Genomic DNA, 25,337 nt, shown 5'->3' on the forward strand with positions numbered 1-25,337 from the left:
TTACTCTTATGCCACTACTCCTTCGCTTCCCTTCCTTCCAGTTGTGATAGGTGGGGAGCCCTCCCTCTGAATGCAGGGGAAGCAGCTTTGTTTTCAGCAAGACAGCTTGGCTTTCCCCTGAGCAGGGTACACAGAGCTGCATGGGTTCTGGCTGGGATGTTACAGCTCCTCCTACCCCAAGATTAAAAAAAAAAAGTTTGGTTAAAAACAGCCACCCTCCCTAAGACAAGTGTCCTATTCAAAACGAGCCTCACCAGTTCCCACAGCAATGCCACTGAGGAGCAAAGGCAGAACAGCACATAACCCTTCCTAAGAGGGGGAGATCTATTGTTTATGGAACATAGCTCGTTAGCGTCATCACACGTCTGTCTAGAATGCTAGACAGTGTTTGTAAAAATATATTCAAAGCCTCAGCTGGGTCAATAAGCAGAGAAAAGTTTCGGACCTGCAACAAACAACATTCTCCCCTCCCCAACCTCTACATACCCTGTTTAACCCACCATTCAGGAAAAGCCTGAAATAGCAGCATGGCCTGAAGGTCAGATCTGGAACGGGCCACTTTGCTTGGAAGATGCTGCGCTGTTTCACTGTGGGGACAAAAGGCTGTTGCTTGGGCTTACTCCCCCTCAATGGTCTTGGCTTGCACTTATTACTGGAATGCTTTCCAAAACCTGGATGGCACCACAGGAATCATAACCAGGTCTCAAGAACTTTGGGGGTCCGAATTCAGAGGCAAGTTGCCTCCATGAAGCCACATCAGATCCAATTACTACCCCACATTAACCCACATGCCAGGATGACATCACAATGCAAAGCACGTGTTTTGCAGTTCCACATTAGAGAGGTTATCAACCCGCTTAGGATGTTGTTAATGAAGAATTTGTTCTACTAGTAAAGTTTACACAATCCTCTGGAAAATTATGGCTGAAAAATATCCTACACAACAAGTTTGGAACAAAGACAAGACAGAAATACAGGTGACTGGGTGAGCTAGAGTTCTCACTACCACTCACAAATACTCCATAAGCAATAAATTCATGTTATCTAAAGATTTGATTTTCCTCTACAGGTGGAAACAAAATATTGCCAAAGCTGTTATCTAACGGTCCAAAACAATACTCACTTAAGGCAGCCCAAGTTTACATTGTTTGTAGAATGCCCCATTATATATAATCTTTAGGTTCCAGGTCAAAGCTGATTTCTAGGCATAGCAAGTGCCTCAAACTCTCCCCAGCTCCATTTTCACTGAGGATCAGCAAAGATAAGCACCTCACTGAGTGCTACATTGATGCAATCACAATGTTTGGACTGAGAGAAAAAGTTTGCCCTAAATTCATGACTGTCTAATGGAAAACTCACATGTGATGACACCTGAACTAATTAGGTATTAGTAAATGAGCTCAATGAGCTTTACCTATTTACCAGGACACCAAAACAAGTTATAAGCAACAGGGTTCACTTACTCAGAACTTTGAGGATTAGCACTTGTTCTACAGACCCAGGACAATCCAGAATCTAACTATGGGTGAGGACAAGTCCATCCCACCTGTAAACTCATTCAAGTCAGTGGAGGTACACCAGGCATGAATCTGGCCCAATATGTACAATCTTCCTCTAGAACATGGCATCTGGTATGTAATGCATTAACTCTTCCCTCCTGCTTCTTAACTGTTCTGTATACACTGGTTTCTCAACTCTGTTCATAACACAACCCACATTTTTAATACCCACACACAGTCTCTGTATCTCCCGTCACAGTCACATAACATCCAAACTGCAACTACCATTGCTCACCTGGAGAGGAAACATTTAGACCAGTAGTGAACATGGCTTGAGTTTTTTAATGCTATTTAGCAGTTGGAAACAAAGAAGGCCCCAACACCATGTGACAACTCGCCTCAGACTGCTAGTGGTCCACAGGCTACTGTAGTGTGCCTATCATAGACTGCCAGTTGATTTCATTGGTAAGAATAGTAGCCAATACAGTGGGATATGTATAATTCCCTGTTTTAGTTATTTTATTGTAAGAAAAAATAACTGAAAAGGTTATATAAAGAAAAACATATTCTGAGACTAATTCCAGGAGATGAATTTTCAGGCCAGTCTGTGAGAGCTAGGAACTACGCTGAAATCACATCTGAGTGTAATCAGCCACACCTGGGGGTAATCAGCATGGTTCCCTATGGACAGGTGTCAACAGCACACAATCCAGCAGCACTGCTGCGATGGAGGAGTGACGTTACATGGAAACCCTTGACCATACTGTGTGAAGGAGCCAGTGAGAAATCTCCTTAGGGATCCAACTGCCAGGTAGGGCCTAGGCCTTGACACCACGCTGTCTGTTACATTTTCTTACCCCTCCCGCAACCATGAATTAATATCATATGGCCACAGCTGCCCAATGAGGAAAAACATTTCATTTCAAAGGCTACAGTGGTAAATAAGGGCATGTGACAGGCTAATCCAGATCTGGGGATTTCTCTTTCAAGGAGTTTGACTGGTGAAAGGTTTTCAGACGGGCAATTTCCTGGTTAGCCTTCAGGGCTTGGTTAATGAGGTACTCGCTCTCTTGCCCCACCTCTGCCAGCCGCAGGTCAAATTCAGTCACGGTCTTGTTATCTGACATTCCTTCCAGCAGCTGCTTCCCACCATCCTGGAATCAGAAAGGAGATGGATGTGAAGTGCAGACCAGGGCAGGCTTGCTGCTTCATGTCCCCCAATCCCCAGAGTGCCTTTCACCGGCACTCACCTACTGCCTGCAAGTGGAGTAGGGGAGAAAGGAGCATGTGCATTTCCATCTCACATGTCCAAAGCAGGAGTACATGACAATAAGCAAAACATGGGGTATCTTATTTCTCGGCAAGACTGAAACATTACTGGCAGGGAAACAGAAAGGGAGTGTAACCTTATGCAGTGCACACACTAATGGCTCCCTCTGGGTATCATGTCAGCAGTTCTCAGGCTCATGGCTGGTTAAGACTGAGATGATAACCTGACAGAGCCATGCTGGTGTATCTGGTCACCCATTCATCAGCTCACTGCTAGTTAATGTCAACACCAGCACAATTAGATATACCATTCCTACTCCAGCGAATGTCAAGAGAGGTCCACTCAGATAGCCTCCTTTTCAGAAACCATCTCCTGGGGACATCGGTGGCGAGGCAGAGCCTCCCACACAACTGAAGTTCAATCCACTGAGGACATTCAAGCTGCGATAGAAAATCTGGCAGAGATCTTAGGAGTTCTAGAGCTTTGGGAGGCAGCTCACCTTGGTACCATTACCTACCTCACCTGTCAACACACTCCAGGGATTGGACCAACAGATGTTTCCTGGAGGTGTTGAATCTTAGGTATTGTCAATCAATATCTATCAGATACCAAATGAACATGCTGCTCCTGCTAGGGTGACCAGATAGCCAGTGTAAAAAATCAGGACGGGGGTGGGGGGTAATACGTGCCTATATAAGAAAAAGCCCACAAAATTGGGACTGTCCCTATAAAATCAGGACATCTGGTCACCTTAGCTCCTACCCTCTGTGACCACTCCTCCTGCCCCCAGCCTCCCACTGCCTTTGACCTGCCTGAGAGAGGGCAGGAAGTGGGAAAGGAAGGGAAGGAGTCTACCTTTGAAATCAACAGGAATGCAGGTACATAACCAAGGCCTGAGTTTGCTGTGCCTCTGGTGGTTCGACCAGGGGCCTGGGAGTCACAACTCCTCGCTTGGAGTCCCATGTTGGGAGGGAAGTGTATCTAATGGTTACAACAGGGGGCTGGGAGTTAGGACTCCTTGGTTCCATTTCCAGCTCTACCACTGAACACTGTGACACCTCAGGCAAGTCACTTTCTCTGCCTGTGCCCCTGTTTCCTCCTCTGTAAAATGGAGACAATAATACTGACCCACTTCTCAGGGTGTTCTAGGGCTTCACTAATGAACATCTGCAAAGTGCTTTGAGACCCTTGGATGGAAGGTGCTAAGCATTAGGGTTATTATTTCCAAGGATAAACCTCAACCCTTTAGAACACCCTTTTCTCCTTCGATTATTATGTTCTAGCTCTTTCCTAGAGGCTAATAAGAATTAGAACCAATAAAATGCTTGCTGTCTTCAAAGCTCTTTAAAAACATTGGCTAATAAATTGTCAGCTCCCCCATGAGCTGGGCAGACAGGTACAGTAGGTTTTACTATTTCCATTTTACCAATGGGGAAACTGAGGCAAAGAGCTTAGAGGCCATTTTCAAACATGGATGCCTAGATTTAGGATTCTTTATTCACATGTAGCCAACTAAATAGAAGTGACCTGATTTTCAGAGAAGCTGAGCACCACCAGTGACTTCGATGAGATTTGTGAATGCCCACCAGTTTTGAAAATCAGGCCACTTGGATTTAAGAGTTGAATATTAGGCATACGGATATGAAAACTTTGGCCAAAGCCACATGGTGACTCAGTAGCAGAGCAGAGACTTACATAAATTCAGCAAGTGAGCCAGTTTTCTAACAACGCTGATCTATCAATACCAGCGGGAGATTATAAGGGTGATGCCTTCGTACCATGATGAAGCCATGACGGTTTCAGAAATATTCCCTGAATTTCCTGGGCCTCTCTTTAACTTGGGAACAAAACTCTCAATTTCCTAAAGGCCAAATTCACAAAATACAAGGTTCAACTTGAGGGTCTCGTTATATATAAAGAGTGCAGGGAGTGTGAAACAATGTGGGATTCCTTTTTTAAGTGATATTTGCTGTAACCTCAGCTTCTCTGCTGCCAATAATTTATAATAATCAAAGCAAGATCACCTTGGCAGTGTGTGAGATGGAGCTAAATTTGGCTCCTTGGTGAGGGGCAGCAGTCTGCAGACCAAAGAAGCTCTGCATCTGCTTTATGTCAAATCATCCAGACAGATGCTTAAGTTGGACTGCACTAGCTGCTGTAGTGGCAGCAGACGGAAGCAATTTCTCTTTTAAGCAGGAAAGCTGCTTACCAGCCCTATGTGGTTGCATGCAAGGTTGATGCTAGTCAGAGCTGTGTTCTGAGCAAGGACCTGGGAGAAAAGCGTAGCTGTCGGTTCTGACAACTCGTTGCCTCCCAGATGGATAGATGTCAAGGTGGCATTAGTCAGCAGGGCATGGCCTATTGCCTGGCCACCCTCATCCTCAATGCAGTTGATGCGCAGGTTCAGAGAGGTCAGCGTAGAATTCTTGGCTAGGGCATGAGCAATAGCCTGGGCTCCTGGGGCCCGGATCCGGTTATTACACAGGTTGAGAATTTCTAGCTTGCTGTGGTTGATCAGTTTGCCAATGGCTCGTGCTCCCCGGTCCCTGATTAGATTGTGGGACAAGTCCAGCTCCACCAAACATGGGTGATCTAACAAATTCCGTATCAGCATCCGGCTCTTTTCGTCATCCACTTTGCTCCGGCACAGCTTGAAGACCTGTGGAAGAAAAATATGGTTACGCTTGTTGGCACAGCAACTACCATCATTTTGGGAGGGATTTTGAAGAAGCCTAAATGAGTTAGGTGCCCAAATTCAACTGAAAGTCAAAGGGAATTGGGCACCTAACCTCCCTAGAGAGCAATGCCAAATCCATCTTAACTTCAAATTTAACAGCCACTGTTTGACCTCTAACTGAAATATAATAGGTACATGTTTGCAAGGTTCCCTAGTGGGGGCAGTCACAAAAGGGCCCCACAATGGGATCTCTGTGGCCATAGAAGAGCTCATTGCACCTAATGGTGGAAGGCAGTTGCAGAACCTGTCAATCCATCCAGAGAGCGAGGGGTCAGATTATTCTGCCTTTTCTCTGAATTGTGATGTGTCAATTAGTTACACTCCGGAATTAGTTAACTCTAGAATAGGGTTCCCAGGGAGGCTGTGGAATCCCCATCATTGGAGGTTTTCAGAAGAGGTTGGACAAACACCTGTCAGGGACGGCTTAAGTTTACTTGGTCCTGCCTCAGCACAAGGGACTGGACTTGACTTCTTGAGGTTCCTCCCAGCCCTACCTGTCTATGATTTTGTGGGGCAGAATCTCTGTACTGGAATAACCACGGAGTTGAGGGTTACACTATTGTCCAGAGAGAAGCATCCTCCGTGCTGGGAGTTCTAACATCTCCCCACGGTGTTTTGGGGTGTCTGTGCTGCTGTGTGACGTCCTGTCACATTTTTATCTTTAAGTTACATATTGCATGTATTTGCTCATGAAAGTTAAGAGACTGGCCTAACAGAGAACTGGCTCCCTTTGCTTATCCCCATCCAGGATTGTGCAGGAAGGTGCAACAGGACTGCTCCTTCCCTCCTGATCTACAGAGAACACATTTTATATGGGGGGAGGGGGTTGCTCACGTTAGTAAGACACAGGCCTTACTGAACCTCACACAACACATGATAACAAACAGCACCTAGCAGGATATTAAATTACAGGCCACCAAGTTAGTCTCATTTCAAACATGAAGTTAGACAGGCACTGCAAAGGGGAAAGGCCCTGCCCTTAGCTAGCAGACAGCCTGGCTTGAGGGGGAAAGGATGCTTCACATCTTGACTTTCCACTCACTTGGCCAAATTCAAACCTGGTGCAGGCAGCCCTATCAATTTCAACAAATACAGACTTGCTTAAACCCGCTCTTAATGTTTCCCATTGTGTGGCATCAAATGCATTTCAAATACTCTACCAGTTTTTGTGATTTGGCTTTGGCCCCTACATGTTACAGTGAATTGCATCCTATGAATATACTTAGGCACCAAATTAGAAAATTTGCCAAAGACAGTCAAATTATTTGAGTCAAACATTTGGAAGCCATCCACTGGACTGGGCAGACTAATGGTGAGCAGCAGGTAAAACTGGTCTCTTGGCTCTTTGCAAGGGTACTCTGTCCCTGTTTTAGTTTATCCTTTAAAATATAAATGTTAAAAAATCAGTTTTGGGCAAGTTACTTTCAAGGTGTGGCACTTCTTGAAAGCATTGGCCAGAGAGCAACAGTCCTGATAGGTAAAGTCAAAGAGGCTCCACTCGAAGTTCATGCCACAGTCTTTCACACCATATGTCAGATGCAGCTCTTCTAGGTGAGAGAGGGCAGCAGTGAGCACTCCTAGATCATAGTGATGCATGCAGAATTCATCGACCCCAACATCACTCCCAGAATCGGACATGTCATCCTCTTCCTTATTCTGATCCAGCTTCACTGGTGGGAGGAACTGATCGATTTCCAGCTTCCTCACATACTCCTTGCAAAGTGGGATGACCTCCAGGACTTGACTGGGGTCGGTTGTGTTAGGGATGAAGTACTTCAGGATGTTCTCCAGGTGGCGTTCAAAGAACATCCGCTTCCAGCTGCCCCCATAGCGGGAGACATCACACACCACCCATCGCTCAGTACAGCACCTCTTCCAGTAGCCTTCGTCGCTGATCAGGTTGGCGGTCACTGTGAGGGGCAGGCCTGTGGAAATCCTGTCCAGCACCTTCCTTTGGTGCTCTGGCCGGAGATAGTCCACGACAGGATTCTCTGTAGGGAATAATGAAGAGGAGAGGTTACTCCCCAAAAGCATTCTGAATCTGAGGGGCGGGTATGTTCACTAATCCAGTTCCCCTAGAAATATCATGGTGAGTAATATTCTAACCCAGACCTATTGACATAAGTTTTTTACCATTTGGCAATCATTGATTTTATATGCTGTTTGGGAATAGCATCTGTTAATTTGTGCTCCCTTCTGCTACTCCCATAGTACCACACCAAAAAAATATTGTCGGTCCTACACAAACTGTGGATAGTGATTTTGTATTTTTATTTCTAGGTGGTGGACTTTTTGTTGTCTAAATAGATATTTAATGGAAAATTCTCCTCTAGTACACCAAGGTAAATCCAGAATAACATCACTAATATGAATGGAGTTGCTCTGGATTTACACCAGTATATGTGACAGCAGAATTTGGCTCATTGTTTAGAGAACTTCCCCATAGGATGATAACCTTTTAAAGGAGAAAATTTTGGGTCTGGGTTCTTTAGACGTTCTTTATAAAACTTCTCTTGGCTTTGCACCATTGTATATTCTACTAAAAGTTACCCATTTTTTGCCCACCAAGCACTCTCTATCTCCTCCTTCAAACCTACCTTATTCAGAAAAATGTTCCCTTCTCCCCCAGTAATCTCTCTTCAACCCTCTGCCTTGAACCTCTGTCCTATCTCTCATCTCATCTCACTGACACTGGAAGCTCTCTGGGGACAGGGAATTTCTATAGAGTGCCATATACACTTACAGCACTATATACCTGATTTTTATTAATTATCATCACCATGATGGAATCATAGAGACTAAAAACAGAGAGACCTGTCTGCACATGGAAAATCTTATTCTGAGAAGCAAAGCTGAGTTCCTACTTTCTCTCTCTACTAAAGATATCTAAATAAGAAGAGCGCTGTGGCTTTGCTCGGAGACTTCTTCCAGTATTCCCTCCATTTCCTCCCACACACTAACATCCTCACATTGCAGTGACCCTCTCTTAGTCAAACCCTTTCTGAGGCCTTCAATGCCACTTTTCTGAGTCGGGCAGAGAGCATCACTGAAGTTATTGACATAAACTGTGAAAGTATAGATCATTGTTGCAACCAGGGTCCTATGGTTGCACCAGTTCTTGTCCAGAGAAGGCCAAGAGGGATGTCTATGGAAAGGTTGTAGTTTGCTGGTTATGATTATGCTGTCTGTATGTGTCAAGGTTCCTTCCCCACTCTGAACGCTAGGGTACAGATGTGGGGACCTGCATGAAAACCTCCTAAGCTTACTTTTAGCAGCTTAGGTTAAAACTTCCCCAAGGTACAAACTATTTTACCCTTTGCCCTTGGACTTTCGCTGCCACCACCAAACATCTAACACCGGTATTATTATTATTATTAGGAAAGAGTTTGTTTGGAAATGTCTGTCCCCCCAAAATCCTCCCAAATCTTACCCCCTTTTTTCTGGGGAAGGTTTGATAAAAATCCTCACCAATTTGCATAGGTGACCACAGACCCAAACCCTTGGATCTTAAGAACAATGAAAAAAGCATTCAGTTTCTTAAAAGAAGAATTTTAATAGAAGAAAAAGTGAAAAAGAATCACCTCTGTAAAATCAGGATGGTAAATACCTTACAGGGTAATTAGATTAAAAACATAGAGAATCCCTCTAGGCAAAACCTTAAGTTACAAAAAGACACAAAAACAGGAATATCCATTCCATTCAGCACAGCTTATTTTCTCAGCCATTTAAACAAACAGAATCTAATGCATATCTAGGTAGATTACTTACTAAGTTCTAAGACTCCATTCCAGTTCTGTCCCCGGCAAAAGCATCACACAGACAGACCCAGACCCTTTGTTTCTCCCCCCCTCCAGCTTTGAAAGTATCTTGTCTCCTCATTGGTCATTGTGGTCAGGTGCCAGCGAGGTTATCCTAGCTTCTTAACCCTTTACAGGTGAAAGGGTTTTTCCTCTGGCCAGGAGGGATTTTAAAGGTGTTTACCCTTCCCTTTATATTTATGACAGTATGTGTTCATCATTTTTGTGTCTGAAGTTATGAATATTGGCTATGTACTTGTTTGATTCTAAGTAGCCTCAGTGAAGCATTTGGTCAGCTTCCTGAGAAAGGACTATTCTCAGTAAGTGCCCCATCAAGAAACACTTAACTATCAATGGACTTTGGGAGATGCCAATCCACATCTCAGCTTTCTTGGGAACGTTCAAACTAACATGTAAACTAAGGCATCAGCCTGCAAAAAGAGGAATCATCCATAGACATGTGACTTGCCCAGGTGGCTACAGACTTCAACTTGTTGTTGTGATTTTGCACAGGTAAACAAAGGGGTTTCCGCCCATGACAGGGAATATAAAAGGCCCTGGAAACCCCTCCGGTTTGTCTTCAGCTGGCTCAAAAGATAGCCTCTCCACCCCAAAGAGATGCCTGAAAGAAACTGGAACAAAGGATAGTAACTACGGGGGTGTGAGTGATTGCTGGACCCAGACTAGGAAGGACTCTAGTCTGTGAAAGAAGCTTATTGGAACATCTCTGAGGGTGAGATTTACTTGCATTTAGTTTCCTACTGTATTAGGCTTCGACTTGCGTGTTTTTGTTTTATTTTGCTTGGTAATTTACTTTGTTCTGTACTTTGATTATTGGAACCATCCTCTACTTTTTATATTTAATAAAATTACTTTTTACTTATTAATTAACCCAGAGCAAGTAATTAATACCTGGGGGAGCAAACAGCTGTGCATATCTCTCTATCAGTGTTATAAAGGTGTTATATCAGTGTTATAAAATTTACGAGTTTACCCTGTATAAGCTTTATACAGAGTAAAATTAATTTATTTGGGGTTTGGCTCCCATTGGGAACTGGATATCTGGGTGTTAGAGACAGGAGCACTTCTTAAGCTGTTTTCAGTTAAGTCTGCAGCTTGTGGGGGACATGGTTCAGACCTGGGTCTGTGTTTGTAGCAGGTTGGCGTGTCTGACTCAACAAGACAGGGTACTGAAGTCCCAAGTTGCCAGGGAAAATGGGCTCAGAGGTAGTCTCAGCACATCAGGTGGCAGTCCCAAGGTGGTTTCTGTGACCCAACCCGTCACAATCACTGAGGATCCAAGGAAGTTACTCCTTTTCCAGACTCACTGGGCTCCCAGATCCAGGCAGCTTAGGACCCAAACTCTGAACCCTAACCTGGCAGCATGCTAGACTAGCAGCCTTGCTATTTCTTAGCAATTCATCTGGTCCAGATGCACACTCTCCACCTGAGGATGTCACCATTCTTGGGCTGTAACATCACAGCTGATTGCTGTGGAAATGTTAGTGAAATCATAAGTTTATATCCCACACCCTTCATACATTACTTGTATTCTTCAACTGGGGCAGGGAATAGTTCTACCTGTCTGTACAGCACCCAGCACAATGGGACCCATCCTGACCAGGCCCCTGGATGGTACTGTAATGTGTGAGATGACAAAGAGCAGAGAAATCTGACTTCAGTGGTCAAGGTAAAAGCTGATATAGTGAGTCCAAGCAGGGCATGGAGGGAAACTGAAGAACAGCCTGACAGATATGATGGGCTGAGTTCAGGGCAGCTTCCCACTCTGCACAGTAGTCCCAGTGGGCCAAATTCATCGCCCATGTAACTCAATGGAAGCCAATGGAGTTACATAGACACGTCTAGCTACTGAGCAGCAGGAGAGATTTTTTCCTCTGCCCACTCTCTTTCCCTTTCTTTGACACTCAGCAGGACGGAGAACACAGTGTGAGCCGGCTCCACAACCCAAGGTAGAATAATGCAGTCCGCAGGACTGCTGTGGGGAAGGGACCATGGCTTACTTTCAAAGTTGCTGACGATGTGCTGGAGGCAGAGCTCACTGAGTTGTGGAACAATGGCCAGGGACCACTCAGGATCCTCAGCAATGATTCGTCGCATGCGTCGGGGGTTGGCTGCAGGGTTCACCACTGATGTTTTCAATGGGGGAGAGGCCACATTCATGTCTCCAGAAACTGGCTCCTGCATCTTCACGTGCTAATCTAACCCTACCCCCGCAGATGAAACAGAAGGAAAGTCTGCATCAGGACAGTATCACCAGCACATTTCCAGCCACGGTTCCTGGGGGAAAAAAAAAAAGTTTAAGAAAGGGCCAATAATTGGAGCCTCTCACTGGTACTAATACAAACAACAACAACAAAATGTTGGCACTCCCATGACATCACTCTGCACACTTTGGATACCCTTTTCTGCTACCCTTTGTCTGTCTTGTCTATTTTAGATGGTAAGCTCTTCAGGGCAGGGACTTTCTATTGCTCTTATGTTTATACAGCACCTAGCACAATGGGGGCATTGTGTAATAAACATAATAAATAATACAATGGTATTGCTATAAAGAGCTTTAGAGGTTAAAGCTCATTGCAACTGTATTAATTTATATCTGCAATTTTTTTCACTGCCCTTCCCCATTGCCTTCTATCCGAGGATTTCAGTGCTCTTTACGAACATTTGTTAACTGGAGCTTCAACACCCTGTGAGAGGAGTCAGTGTGATGGGGCAGACAGGCCCCATATTAGCAACGAGGAGGTAAAGGAGAGCCTGTGGACCTAGTTGACCTCACCCTGCTACACCTGCAGCCAATGTCAGTCTTTCTGGGCCTGTTATCCCATCCATCAAATGGAACTGGAACAGAATAGACTGCCAGTCCCCTCCTCCACCCACTATGTCTCTAAAGACCAACACTCTCTTTTTTTTCCTTTTGAGGGTAAAATTTGCCAGTTTCCTTTTCCCTATCCCCCCATAGCTCTCAGCCTTGTAAAGAGTAATGCAGAAACTCCCGGTGAGGGACATGACAAAGAATAGACTAGGAAACAAGGTACCTTCATTTCTCTAAGATAGATACTCCTGTCTCCCTTTCCTGATTCAGCATTGCCAATGGCAGTAATTTATACTAATGGACGATTTAGATTTGTGGGGGTCTGAGACAAGTGACATACCTTCTAATCAGGAGCTGAGAGGTAGGTCCAGATCTTTATTTACACTTTGGAGCCCAGTTTGACATGGAACTTAAGGCTACTCTAGAAATGAGCACTAGATCATGACAAGATGTTCATCCAAAAAGACCCTCCAATAATATCCTACAAAGAAGCCTGCAGCCATGTAGAATCGTACGCCCCAATGTCCCTCCCCACACCTCTCTGCTGAGCCTCGCTTTGATTCCATGCATCATTTTCCCTTAAAGGGAGAGAAGCAGATGGTGCTACACAGATCAAGCTCATTATTTCTTTCCCCTTTTTGAGACTGCTCCATCTTCCTTTATAGCACTGATATGTGCTGGCTCAGTCAGTACTAGTCCCTGTTTCTTTGAAACCTTTGTAGTAGGTTTTGACAGTCCTCTGATCCCCCAAACTGTCTGTGGACATTATTATAAAACAACCTGCTAAGAAGGAAGAGAGGAGCTCTATGAAATGCTAAGAAGAACTAGAGAAGCAAAGAGAAATGATTTGTGTTGTATTGCAGAGACAGTCAGCAAAAGCTTCTTCATATGTATTCACAGCACACAGCAGGTTCTACAGGACAGTGACCTGCTAATATGCTGGTGGGGAATCGGCGATGAGGGATAAGGTTATGGTAGATAGTTATTGGGCTTTAGACTCATAGACTTGAAGATCAGAAGGGACCATTGTGATCATCTAGTCTGACCTCTGCACATTGCGCTCCTGAAATAGACCCCTAACCTCTGAGTTACTGAAGTCCTCCAATCATGGTTTAAAGACTTCAAGTTACAGAAGATTCACCATTTACATTCGTTTAAACCTGAAAGTGACATGTGCCCCATGCTGCAGAGGAAGGCAAAAACCCCCAGGGTCTCTGCCAATCTGACCTGGGTGAAAATTCCTTCCCCACCCCCAAAATGGCAGTCAGACCCTGAGCATGTGGGCAAGACCCAGGCGAATACCTGGGAAAGAATTCTCTGTAGTAACTCAGAGCCCTCCCTATCTAGTGTCCCATCTCCAGTTGTTGGGGATTTTTGCTAATGGCAGTCGCTGATGGACCACATGCCATTGTAGGCAGTCCCATCATACCATCCCCTCCATAAACTTATCAAGCTGAGTCTTGAAGCCAGATAGGTTTTTTGCCACTGTTGTTCCCCTCGGAAGGCTGTTCCAGAACTGCACCCCTCTGATGGGTAGAACCTTTGTCTAATTTCAAGCCTAAACTTGTTGACGGCCAGTTTACAGAGAAGGAGAGAAGACAGAGGGCAGCCTAAGATGGTGGGGAGGTCAGGTTTCCTGGTATGGTGGGGGAATTAGCATAGGGATATCTATGGAAGTGGCAGTGAAAAGGCTGAAAGGAGGAGGAACGTACACCCAGGAGGAAGGGAAACCACACCAAAAGGGGGTGAGGGGAAATGGGGGGAGGCAACCAGAATATTCAGAAATGAAGAGTAAGTAGTGGTGAAACAGAACTATTTCTTCAACGAGCTCTGAATACAGAAAGGAAGTTTCCAAGGGTGTTCAGAGACAGCTAACCAGAACTGTGGGGAAAAAGAGAAGGGGCCAGATTCTCAGCTGGCATAAATCAGTGTAGCTCCATTGTCTGCAATGGATATACACCACCTGAAAATCTGGCTTTAGGGACTAAAGAATTCAGGTGACATTGCTATCTTATTGAAGAGGACAGACTATTGGGACAAGTGACCTTTCTCTACCTACTGCTTTCTTAAAGGTGTCAGGTACTTCTACACTTCCCAAGCCAGTTGCAGTTTCCTGTGGCTACTGACAGCTTTCCTTACATTCCTGGAGCAGTCCCAGAAAGGCTGGCACTTAGAAACTGAAGCACAGCATAGATGGCCTAGAGTTACTTCATGGTCATGTCCCAGAAAATGGTTTGAGTGTCAATTTACTAATGGCACAGTGACTATGTGGAATGATTTTAGAGACCAACTAAACAAAGCCACATTGCATATTCCATTTCCAGGGCAATGAAATTGGGGAAAGGTATAATTCCTAAATCCCTCATTAGGTAATATGAATCCTGCACTAATCAATAAATAGATCATTGTAATCTGTGAAGTTTGTAACCTAGAGTCTTACAGATATTTAAAAAACAAACTACACCATCCCCAAGATACCAGCACCATTCTCCCATGTGACCACATAACCAAATTGTTTTCACCCTTGTCCTCCCAATGCTACAGCACCTCCCTTAGCTTAGACTGCAAACTCCCTGCGACAGGAACACTGTTTTCCACTGAATGCATCCAATGAAGTGCGCTGTAGCTCACAAAAGCTTATGCTCAAATAAATTTGTTAGTCTCTAAGGTGCCACAAGTACTCCTTTTCTTTTTTCAGTTCCAGACTAACACGGCTGCTACTCTGAAACCTGTCTTTATTTGGTTTTGTAAAGCAAGGTAAGTAACTAAATAATAATCAGCCAAGAGTGACCAAATTGCAGCCTGTAGGCCAAATCAGGGGCGGTGGAATGGCAGGCGGTTAGCGCCCACACAGTGGAAATACTGTGGGGCCTGATCTACGTTTCCCCCACTGCGAGTCATTCCCTGTAAACTGTGTGCATGCGTGTGGGGCAGAGGAGCTGAGGTAGCTGCTGTGGCGCTGAGGAGCAAGTCACTACTACACCCCATCCTCTCTCTCACACCCCAAGTATTCCCTGCTGCCACCCTGACCTCTCCCTGTTGCCTCTGACTCTTCCCACTCCCCATGCAGAAGCACCTCGACCCTCTCCCCTCATTCAAAGTAGCTTCTGCTGCCTCTGGGCCAAATGCAGTACATAAGTGCCCTCAGATTTAACAGAGCTGTGGCCTGTGGAATCTATGTCCCAGGATGCTATGTTCTGTTTTGATCTGAGTGGTGATGTGAATTAAATAGATCTTGGGTCAGTCTGCATTAGGAAAAGAGATTAAGGTTAGCTCGGGGTTAGGTAACACATGTTATCTAAATAAACCTAACCTCAGTCTCTTTTCCTAATCTAGACAAATCCCACATGTGATGCTGCACAGTAGTAATCATACAGCCACTAGACTGGATCCCTATGTTTCTATCATTGGTTTGATACAAAATATGTTTCTCTCTGTTTCCAGTTCTCCATTGTTCCTACTTAGCATTCAGCATGAACATGAATATAGCAGGAGCGAGGTTGTTATGGGATGATAATTATTCCACAAAGGTGTCTGAATCAACTCAAAGGCTCCAAGGTGTTGTAGAGTGCCAAGTCTGACGCTGAGTCATTGATCACACTGAATCAATTCACACAACCTTTGGCATGGTAATCATATACCCCTGCTCCTGTTCAATGGCATGGTTTTCTGGATGCTTCCAGTCCAGACACAAATCCCTTCGTGAAATGGCTTCTTTCACTGATTTGGGCTCATGTACCCCTATATCTTGGCTTTAGGAATCTGAGACAGAAAACTATAACTGATGTGGCAAACAAATTCCAGCAGCTGAGTTTGCGTCGCAAATATTTAAACATTGGATGGATGGATGGATGGATACTAAAAAGCAAATTACAACTTCTTCACTGCAGAGGATGTGAGGGAGATTCCCACACCTGAGCCATTCTTTTTAGATGACAAATCAGAGGAACTGCCCTAGATTGAGGTGTCAGTAGAGGAGGTTTTGGAACAAATGTATAAGAATAATATGTCTCCAGGACCAGATGCTATTCTCCCAAGAATTCTGAAGGAGCTCAAATATGAAATTGCGGAACTCCGAACTGCGATATATAACCTATTGCATAAATCAGCCTCTGTAGTGGATGACTGGTGGATAACTAATGTAACGCTGATTTTTAAAAAAGGCTCCAGAGGTGATCCTGGCAACTACAGGCTAGTAAGCATAACTTCAGTACCAAGCAAATTGGTTGAAACTATAGTAAAGAACAGAACAATCAGACATATAGATGAACACATACGTTGGGGAAGAGTCAACATGGCTTTTGTAAAGGGAAATCATGCCTCACCAATCTATTAGAATTCTCTGAGGGTGTCAACAAACATGTGGTCAAGGATGATCCAATCGATATAGTGTACTTGGACCTCCAGAAAGCCTTTGATGATGTCCCTCATCAAAGTCTCGTAAGCAAAGTAAGCAGTTATGGGATAAGAAGAAAGGTCCTCTCATGGACTGGTTAAAAGACAGGAAACAAAGAGTAGGAATAAATGGTCAGTTTTCACAGTGGACAGAGGTAAATAGCAGGGTTCCCCAAGGATCTGTACTGGTACCAGTGCTGTTCAACATATTGAGAAATGATCTGGAAAAGGGGTAAACAGGGAGGTGGCAAAGTTTGCAGATGATACAAAATTAAGATAGTTAAGTCCTAAGCTGACAGTGAAGAAGTTACAAAGGGATCTCTCAAAACTGGGTGATTGGTCAACAAAATCCAGATGAAATGGATAGCAGATGAAATTCAATGTTGATAAAGTGAAAAGTAATGCACGTTGGAAAACATAATCCCAACTATGCACATAAAATGAATGGGTCTAAAATTAGCTGTTACCACTTAAGAAAGAGATCTTGGCGTCATTGTGGTTAGTTCTCTGAAAACACCTGCTCAAAGTACAATGGCTGTCAAAAATCTAACCGAACATTTGGAACCATTAGGAAAGGGACAGATAATAAGACAGAAAATATCGTGACACTGTATATATCCATGGTACACCCACAGCTTGAATACTGCATGCAGTTCTAGTCATCCCATGCTAAAAAAGATATACTAGAACTGGAAAAAGTTCAAAGAAGGACAACAAATATGATTAGGGATATGGAACAGCTTCCATAGGAGGAGAAATTAAAAAGACTGGGACTGTTTATCTTAGAAAAGAGATCACTGAAGGGGGATATGATAGAGGTCTATAAAATCATCAACGGTGTGGAGAAAGTAAATAAGGAAGTGTCATTTACCCCTTCACATAACATAAGAACTAGGGGTCGCCCAATTAAAATTAATAGGCAGTACTTCTTCACACAACGCAGTTAGTCTGTGGAACTCATTGCCAGGGGACGTTGTGAAAGCCAAAAATATAACTGCGTTCAAAAAAGAATTAGATAAGTTAATGGAGGGTAGGTCCCATCACAACATTATCGATAAGCCAAGAATAGTCAATAAAAGTAATGCATGCTCCTTTCCACCTACTCTACACTTAAATCACTTACAATACAAAGGTTTTATTAAATGATATGCAATTAAATTGGACAGGTAGTAAATTCCCAAGCTATTTTACTTATGCACAGATTAAGGCAATTTGCCTTTCTGCATAAAACTACTAAAAAGACCTATTTCCTCTGGTGGTAAATAATTCCACCCAATGATTCCAGGTTAGACTGTTATCATTCTAGCTTCTTCAAGGCATGAAGTAAGAAATAAGGAAGTCTGCTCAAAGAGAAAGGTTTCTGGCTTTTGTGCCTGATCCAGTGCCACTGAAGTCAACGTAAAGAATCCCATTGACTTCACAGGGCCCCCTGACAGCAATAAGTCAGTCCAAGAAATGGACTAAACATAAAGCCCCTGTCAGCACTAGAGCTCATAAATGTATCTGAAACTATTTCAAGCAATTACAGCCCAACAGAGTTTGCACCCACATCTAGGTCCTGTCTACCCAGAATTTTAGGGAGTTTGCTCACCATTGCTCTAGCACTGTGGAAACACTGGCTAAGCTGCAGGTGTTTTTACTATCACAATATCTAGATCTGCTCTGAGCAGGACTGGATGACAGTAGTAAATACACCTGAGCTCTGTCTAGCATTCTCACCACTGCTACCACCGGTGAAACTCCACCAGTGGTGAATTATGGGAGCCATTTTTGCCAATGTATGTTATATTTGTATTAAGCAACCATGCTGTTGACTTCTAAGATGTAATGTGTATAGCATGGCTCTCAATTTTTTATACACTCACATGCACGCCCATATATACTGCACAAGGAAAGTGTGCTAGCTACAGTCATGTTGGAAAACAGCTGTCAAGTTCAGATCTGGCAGAATTAGCTTTGCCATCCATTTGCTAACATGGTTATTTACACGAACAGTACAACAAACTATGCCAGAGACAAAATTATCTTCTATATCTCCCTTTACTTAAGGTGCCCTGAGTCATCAGCAACATATCAGACACACCTCAGTGATGGAAGTCATTGTGTTTAAGAAGTAACACCACAAGAAAGGTAGCTGCTCGGGAATTCACCACCACCTGTGACAACACTTGCTAGTCAGCAGTAGCAGGCACTGTCTTGTCAACCCTTGAAGGGGCACTTTATGTGGCAGTAATTGTGAGAAAGGTGACATCCAAGATGGGAATACACATATATATGGAGTCAACAGAGAGGCAAGGAGAATATCCAGCCACTTCCAAAAACGTCAGTGCTTGCTCAACCAAGTCAAATCTAGCTCTAGCAACGTCCTGAACTAGCAATGACTTTATCCTCTTTCCTCTCCATCAAGCTGTTCTCTAGACTCCCAATAAAAGTTAATTGGTCACTTAATTTTAATAATTAATTAAAACAATACTTTGCCCTTCTTTAGCTCCTTCCATCCAAGGATCTCAACGTACTTAACAATCAGTTAATTTAATCCCCCATTGAGGTAGGCAAAATAATTTCCAGATTTTACAGTTGGGGGTAATGGGGTACAGCGAGGGGAAGTGACTTGCCTGGCTCATACAGGAAGCCCATGACAATACTACGAATAGAACTTATTTCTAAATTCCCAGGCCTTTGCTTTAACAACCAGAACATGATCCCTTCTCCTCACTAATGACTTGCTGGCATTCCTTTCTATATTGTAAATGTCAGGGTCCTTAAAGGTGAACTGAAGGGCTTTCTATCTGCCAAGATCTGACTTCAAGCCCTCACAGTTCTGTTTCTCCTATAACTGCAGATAGCATTACTAGCACCAGAAGCTGAAAAATGCTATTTTAGGAGTTAGTGATGTGATCAGCTCCAGCAGAGGAAAAAAGAAACTGAGGGCCTCAATGCAGATTTTGGGAAGTAAGCAAAGGCAGAAATGATTTTCAAATCAAGTATTTTAAAAAGTATTCTCCCTAAGTTCTTACACTGAGCCTTCTCCATGGTATTGGAGTCCCAATTTGCAACAGAACCTCACTAATTTGTACTAATGACAGGCCCATGTGTGATTACCAAATGTTGCAAATTAAAGAGTAGGCAACCAAACACAATTTAAAGAAATCATACTTAAAGCATCACATAATATGCTTTATCATGTCTTTTGACAAGCATAATTTAGTACTGATTAATAAGAGTAATATGCCAGAGCATAGTAGCATACTGACTGTGGTATATTTTGTAAAAGAAATGAAGTCTCAGTAATAGACCTCACTACAGCATGACCTCTTCTGTTAAACACCCACTGAAAATTGGGATGAGGGTTTTTTAAATGACAAGTATCGAGTTTGTGAATTAGCAGACTCTGTGAGGTTATTACGTATAGGCATTTGGCAGCGTGCTCCAGTCAACTACAGGCAGTCCCTGTCCAAGGAGTTGACAGCACAAAGCCCCTGTATTTCCCTAAGTGGGTATAACCCGGGTAGGGAAGAAACTCCCTAAATTTCCTCTGTAAGGAATTGTTCAGCTGGCTGAGGGGGAGAGCCGTGGGGGCGGGCAGCCGCAACCAGCCCTGGCTCCCCTCCAGACCCACATGGATTTCTAGGCATTCACGGCAGGGTGGAGCCCTCTGCCACCAGCTCTAGGGCCCATTCCCTGACCAACTGGAGCTCCTGGGCAGGGACGTCACCCCGACCGCGGGAAACCTCTGGGCTGGGGCGGGAAACCCCAGCCCGGGGGCGAGGCGGGTCTGAGTAAGCTAGTACACCTGCTGCTCCTCCCCCCCCGCCCCGAGTCTGGAGGCTCCCCGCTTCCGCCCCAGCCAGCCCCCCCCGCCCCCGTGTGTGCCGGGGAGGGGGAGCTCTCCCCTCTGACCCTAGCCTCTCACCGCCTCCCGGTGGGCGCCGCCTCGGGCTGCTCTGGCCTGGCAGGCCGGCCCCGGCCGCGGTTGCTGGGGAAGCGGCCCGTTGTCAAGGGCGAGGGCGAGGGCGAGGGCGGGGCCGGCGGGGGGGGAGGATTCCGAGGCCGGAAGCGAGGCGGCCCCGCAGTGCCGCGGGCGGGGGCAGTCCCAGAGTTTGGGGGCTCGCGTGCCCTGGCCCCCGCCGGGGGGGACCCCCTGCCCCCAGTGCAGAGGCGCCCCAGAGCCACGCATGGGTCTGGTCAGCGGCCCCACAGGCGGAGGGGTCACCCCCCCCCCCGCGCCCCAACATTTGCAGCAGTCAGCCGCCCCGGCGGCACAAGCCGTGGCTCAAGCCTCGGCTACACGCACAAGCTGCAAGGCTTAGGCAGGTTACGCTGTCCCGAGACAGCCAGAGCAATGCAGACCCCGAGTGTGGCCGGTGTAAAGGTGCTCACGGTGGTAATGGGGTTGTCAGAGGTACAAAAAACTGAGATATCTGCGCTGATCCTGACCCCATGCACTGGCCAGCTGGCAGTGCCTGCAGAGCTCCCTGGCAGATTTCCTGGGACAACTTCCTCAAAAAAGGGAGGATCCTGGGAAAACCTGGGCAGGTGGCAACCCTAACCAGTATAGCTATGCCCATTCAGGAAGGGGAATAAACTACACTAGTATAAGGTAGCTTTATATTAATATAAGTGTTCACACTAGGGGTATATTGGTACAACAATAGCAGTAAAACAAATTGCATCCCAAACCAACAGAGCTATACCTGTGTAAAAGCTGTGTGTAGACCAGGCCTTAGCCCTGGTCTACAGGACAAACTTATGTCAGTATAACTATGTTGCTCAGACGGGTGGAAAACCACACCCAGAGTGACACAGTTATACTGACTTAACTCCCAGTGTAAACAGCGCTATGTTGGCAGGAGGGCTTCTGTCAGCCTAGCTTCTGCCTCTCGGGGAGGGATGGGGAGTACCTACACTGGCGGGAGAAGCTCTCCCATTGGTGTAGGTAGTGTCTTCACTAAGCATTACAGGAGCGCAACTGCATGGGTGCAGCTGCAGTGCTGTAAGTGCAGACAAGCCCCGAGTCGCTAGAGACCCCTTCAACCCCATGCACAGATGACACTCAGAGCACTACTGCCGGGCTCCAGAGGGAACTGCATCCTGCTCTGAGCTGTTGTGGGTAATGTTTAGATGCTGGAGGTCTGATTGTCCATTGGCCTGGCCCTCGCATATTCATTACATCTGGCAAAGTGGGTGTAACACATTGCTGTTCGGATTTGGTAATGTTTGATATGCACTTTGCACTGGTGTAAATGACTATGCAAGGTGCAGGGCAATGGAGAATCAGGCCTTAAGAGCTTGAGGGAGATGGGAGGGGCGGGAAGTGGAGTGGGAGGGAGTGGGATCTGGAAGAATCCCTCCCCCATCACCTCTCGGGTCCCAGTGAAGCCCAGACAGTTTACTCTGAAAATTGTCTCTGGAAAGAATCTGGATCCTGGGATGTTGATCTAAGTTCTTATGTGCAACAAGGAGCCTTCACCCCAGCAAGGCACTGGCCTACAGTAGCCCCCTCAGGATGTTGGCCTAGAACCCACCTGAGACAACCGAAAAGCTAGCTGTGGTAACTGCTGCAGTTTTCCAGACATTCCAGAAAGATCTTTCCCTGGAGAGCTTAACAAACACTATACTCAGAAGGATGAATTCTTTGCTGTGCTGAGAGATTTTGTTCTGGCTTCACTGTTTGGTTTGTAACCCTTTCGGTTATTGCAGCTACTTATCATTTGTTAGAGGTACACTGTCAACTTGAATTTTCTGGAATTGGCTAATTCCAAACAGTCATCTTTTCTGATAGAGTCCCCTTTAAATGGTGTGTCCCAAAAAAATATTCCTAAGAAACAAACTAATTATTTGCTCTGTTGCTGATGTTTAGGAAGGTCTTTTAGGCAGGTCAGAGGACACTGCCAAACAGGCCCAGATCCACTCCCCCAGCCCGTTCTCTCTGCGGACATACCTATCTGCTGAGCTGGTAGAGTGGAGGACTATAGGCTTAATTCCCCTAGAAGCCCTTAGGGCAGTGGTTCAACTCTGGCTCAGAGGAATTGGTCTGTTTGGTTTCATACTGCTGCTGTTACTAGTTAACACCCTATTTCAGGGACCGTGGAAGGGCATGAACCCTTAACAAAACAGTGAAACTGACTACACACAAGGTACTGACAGAGAAATTAATGTCTTTCTCTGATCACTTTCAATTCTAATCATTTTAGCATTTCCTGATACAAACAGTAGGAACAAGATTTGCAGATGGATTGACGGTGTCTTTTTAAATGCTAATGATGTGCTCAGTGCTGAGCAACACACAAACATATGGACAGTCCCTGTCCGGAGGACAGAGATGATCACAATGGTCACTTCTGGCCTTGGACTCAGTGAAACTATGAATAATGATAAGCGTTGCCAACTCCTGTGATTTGATTGCGAGTCTAGGGATAGCTGATGTTTTTCTAAAAGCCTGAGCTCCTTTCATTAAAAAACAACAACCAAAGATGTTTCTGTCCCTCATGGTTGTGGAGAAAAGCCTAAAAAGGTGACCTTAGTGTACCCTAAAGGCTCAGGAACCATGAGGCAAAGAAAAAGACCCCCCTAAATGTATTCTCTTTAAATCTCATGATTTTAAGCTAATTTCATTGTTTTGAGGCCTGACTCATGAGTTTTAGAATAATAATTTATACAATGTTTATATATGGCCAGATTCTGCCACACTTTCTCACCACACATATTTCTACTGAAAACAAGGGAGTTACCTGGGAAACAAGTTACTGCTCAATTTGAGTAGGAGTTCCAGAATCTGGCCTCTACTGATTTCTATCCTCAGAGCACTTTACAGTGGTCCCAGTCCTACTACCCTTATGCATGTGAACACTTCCACGGGGCCATTAATAGCTCAGATACTACAGAGAAGAGGGCAGCATATAAACTTGGATAGATTCTCCTCTAATTTACATGACTTCAGTGGAGTTGCTTCTGATTTACACCAATGTGAGAATCAGATGCATAGAGTTCAGTGGGACTACTCATGTAAGTAAGGGTTTATAGATTAGAGGGCCAGAAAGAATCACTGTAATAAACTAGCCTGATCTCCTGTATAACGCACCCATAAGACTTCCCTGAATTAATTCCTGTTTGAACTAGTGCCTATCTTTTAGAAAAACATCAGGATTGGGTCCACCAACCAATTAATCTTCACAACATCACTGGGAATAAATCTCATCATCAGGTGACACTGATGATTCCTTGGTTAGACAACAATTAGCAACTGGACTTGTTTTTGTTTAATTGCTGCCTGACACAGTGATGGATTTAAAAAGCGAGGTGGATCTGCAGATGCCACAAGACATTGCCCACCAAAGCGGAGCAATTGGAAGATACAGAAGGTCACATTTTGGGCTTAATTTCTTTGACAGCCTCCCCTTTAAGCAAAAAAGCAGCATAAGTAGCAGTCAGAAATAAGACTGTAGAAAAAGGAGGCAATGCATAATAACGCAATATACCTTCCTCATTTTGGGCATTGGAAGGACTGATTTCTCTAGAAGGAATACAAGAATGAAACTGACATGGGTTCTCCAGCTGGGGGTTGTAACCATCCTCCCTTTCTGTATGACTAGATGGGAGTGGGCTTCCCATATTTGTTTTGTTGTAACATGGGGTTGTGGGGTGGGAAAAGTTGAGAAGCACTGAACTAGATATAGGTCTGCTATGGCAACAAGCCATGTGTCTGTCGACTGGCATCTGGAAGATATGAACTAGATATGGGATGAAGTGTATTGATTCTCTGAAAATTCCAAACATTGCAGAAGACTAAATATCTGAAGGGTATAAACCCCAAGAATGTCAGGGGCCCAACACCTATAACTTGGAGTAATGGGATGAAATTAGGAATAGAGATGGTTAGACTAAACATCTGGAAAACAGTTGAGCTCGGTTAAATGCTAGAATAGTCTCTCAAGAGAAGGATTGGAAGCCCCATCACCCAGGACATTTTAAACTAGATTGGACAAAATCCTAGGGAATAGACTATAGGCAGCGCTCCTTATAGAATGAGATTATGCAGCTGCATAAATTGGCATTTAATTGCCCTTCTTTCTGAGTGGGCTGCATAATTGTGCTACAGTATCTGAATTTTCATTTTTTTAAAAAAGGCCTCTATCCCTTATGGCTGCTGAAATAACTTCTAAAATTTGAAACTAATGTAAAGGATGCAGTGATGTCTGACTGAGTTTGCAGAGAGAGGTGAACTGGCTCATTCATCTCAATTAAGTGTTGACCCTGAAACCTAATGAATGAATGAATGAAATATCATTGTTAGCTATTTAATTGGTGATTATCCAGCTAATGTTTGCTTCCATCAGTGCTGGATGTAGTGGCAGATATGGCACAGCACCGTGGGGCAGTCAGTTGGGTGGAAAATCCAACCCCATTAACCCAGATTTAAAGTCTCCTCTGCCCTTGCCAAAAATGGGGAGGTGGGAAAAGGAGATTCATTCCCTATTCAGTACCAAGAGCCTCATCCTCTTCCTGAGTCCTGCCTCTCACTCCTTCCTGGGTTAAAAAACCCCAGTTGTCCTCCATCCAGGGGTCAAATCTCAAACTCACCCCAGCCAGCTTCTTTGGTGCAGTTATGCATTATCAGTCCAAAAATTGTTGGGTCACACTGCGGTTTGGGGGCAGCATAAAATCAGTTGAACTTAACATCAAAATAAATGAGATTGTCCTGATTCTATTGTATCTTAGGGGGAGGGGTAGTGCTCCAAAATTCCAGGGTCCCTGCTGTAATACAGGTTGAGTATCCTGCATAGACACTATGGACCACAACTGTAGA

The 25,337-nt window shown here is 44.7% G+C and overlaps 1 protein-coding gene across 2 annotated transcripts; it reads right to left on the minus strand.

The window, feature by feature from the left end:
- Window positions 1-1,991: 1,991 nt before the first annotated feature.
- Window positions 1,992-20,532, minus strand: TCTE1 (t-complex-associated-testis-expressed 1). Of its 2 annotated transcripts, none has more exons than XM_037893505.2 (5): window positions 20,445-20,532; window positions 11,325-11,601; window positions 6,929-7,497; window positions 4,979-5,428; window positions 1,992-2,653 (listed from the first exon to the last, which is right to left on the minus strand). In XM_037893505.2, the coding sequence occupies exons 2-5, from the start codon at window positions 11,506-11,508 to the stop codon at window positions 2,459-2,461; spliced, it is 1,398 nt and encodes a 465-aa protein (XP_037749433.1). In that variant the 5' UTR covers window positions 11,509-11,601; window positions 20,445-20,532; the 3' UTR covers window positions 1,992-2,458. The 2 variants fall into 2 exon arrangements, with proteins under 2 accessions (XP_037749433.1, XP_043399426.1); XM_043543491.1 differs by having other exon boundaries at window positions 19,938-20,451.
- Between the last annotated feature and the right edge of the window lie 4,805 nt (window positions 20,533-25,337).

This window comes from Chelonia mydas, chromosome 3 (genome assembly GCF_015237465.2).
Source record: "Chelonia mydas isolate rCheMyd1 chromosome 3, rCheMyd1.pri.v2, whole genome shotgun sequence".
Lineage (NCBI taxonomy): Eukaryota > Metazoa > Chordata > Testudines > Cheloniidae > Chelonia > Chelonia mydas.

Bases quoted from the DNA above. Each gene is read 5' to 3' on its own strand.
- TCTE1 (XM_037893505.2), bottom strand. From the start codon at position 11,508: ATGCAGGAGCCAGTTTCTGGAGACATGAATGTGGCCTCTCCCCCATTG. The intron at 7,498-11,324 runs GTAAGCCATGGT...TATTCCCTACAG, and splicing joins CATCGTCAGCAACTTTGAAA to AGAATCCTGTCGTGGACTAT. The intron at 5,429-6,928 runs GTAACTTGCCCA...TTTCTTCCACAG, and splicing joins AGAAGTGCCACACCTTGAAA to GTCTTCAAGCTGTGCCGGAG.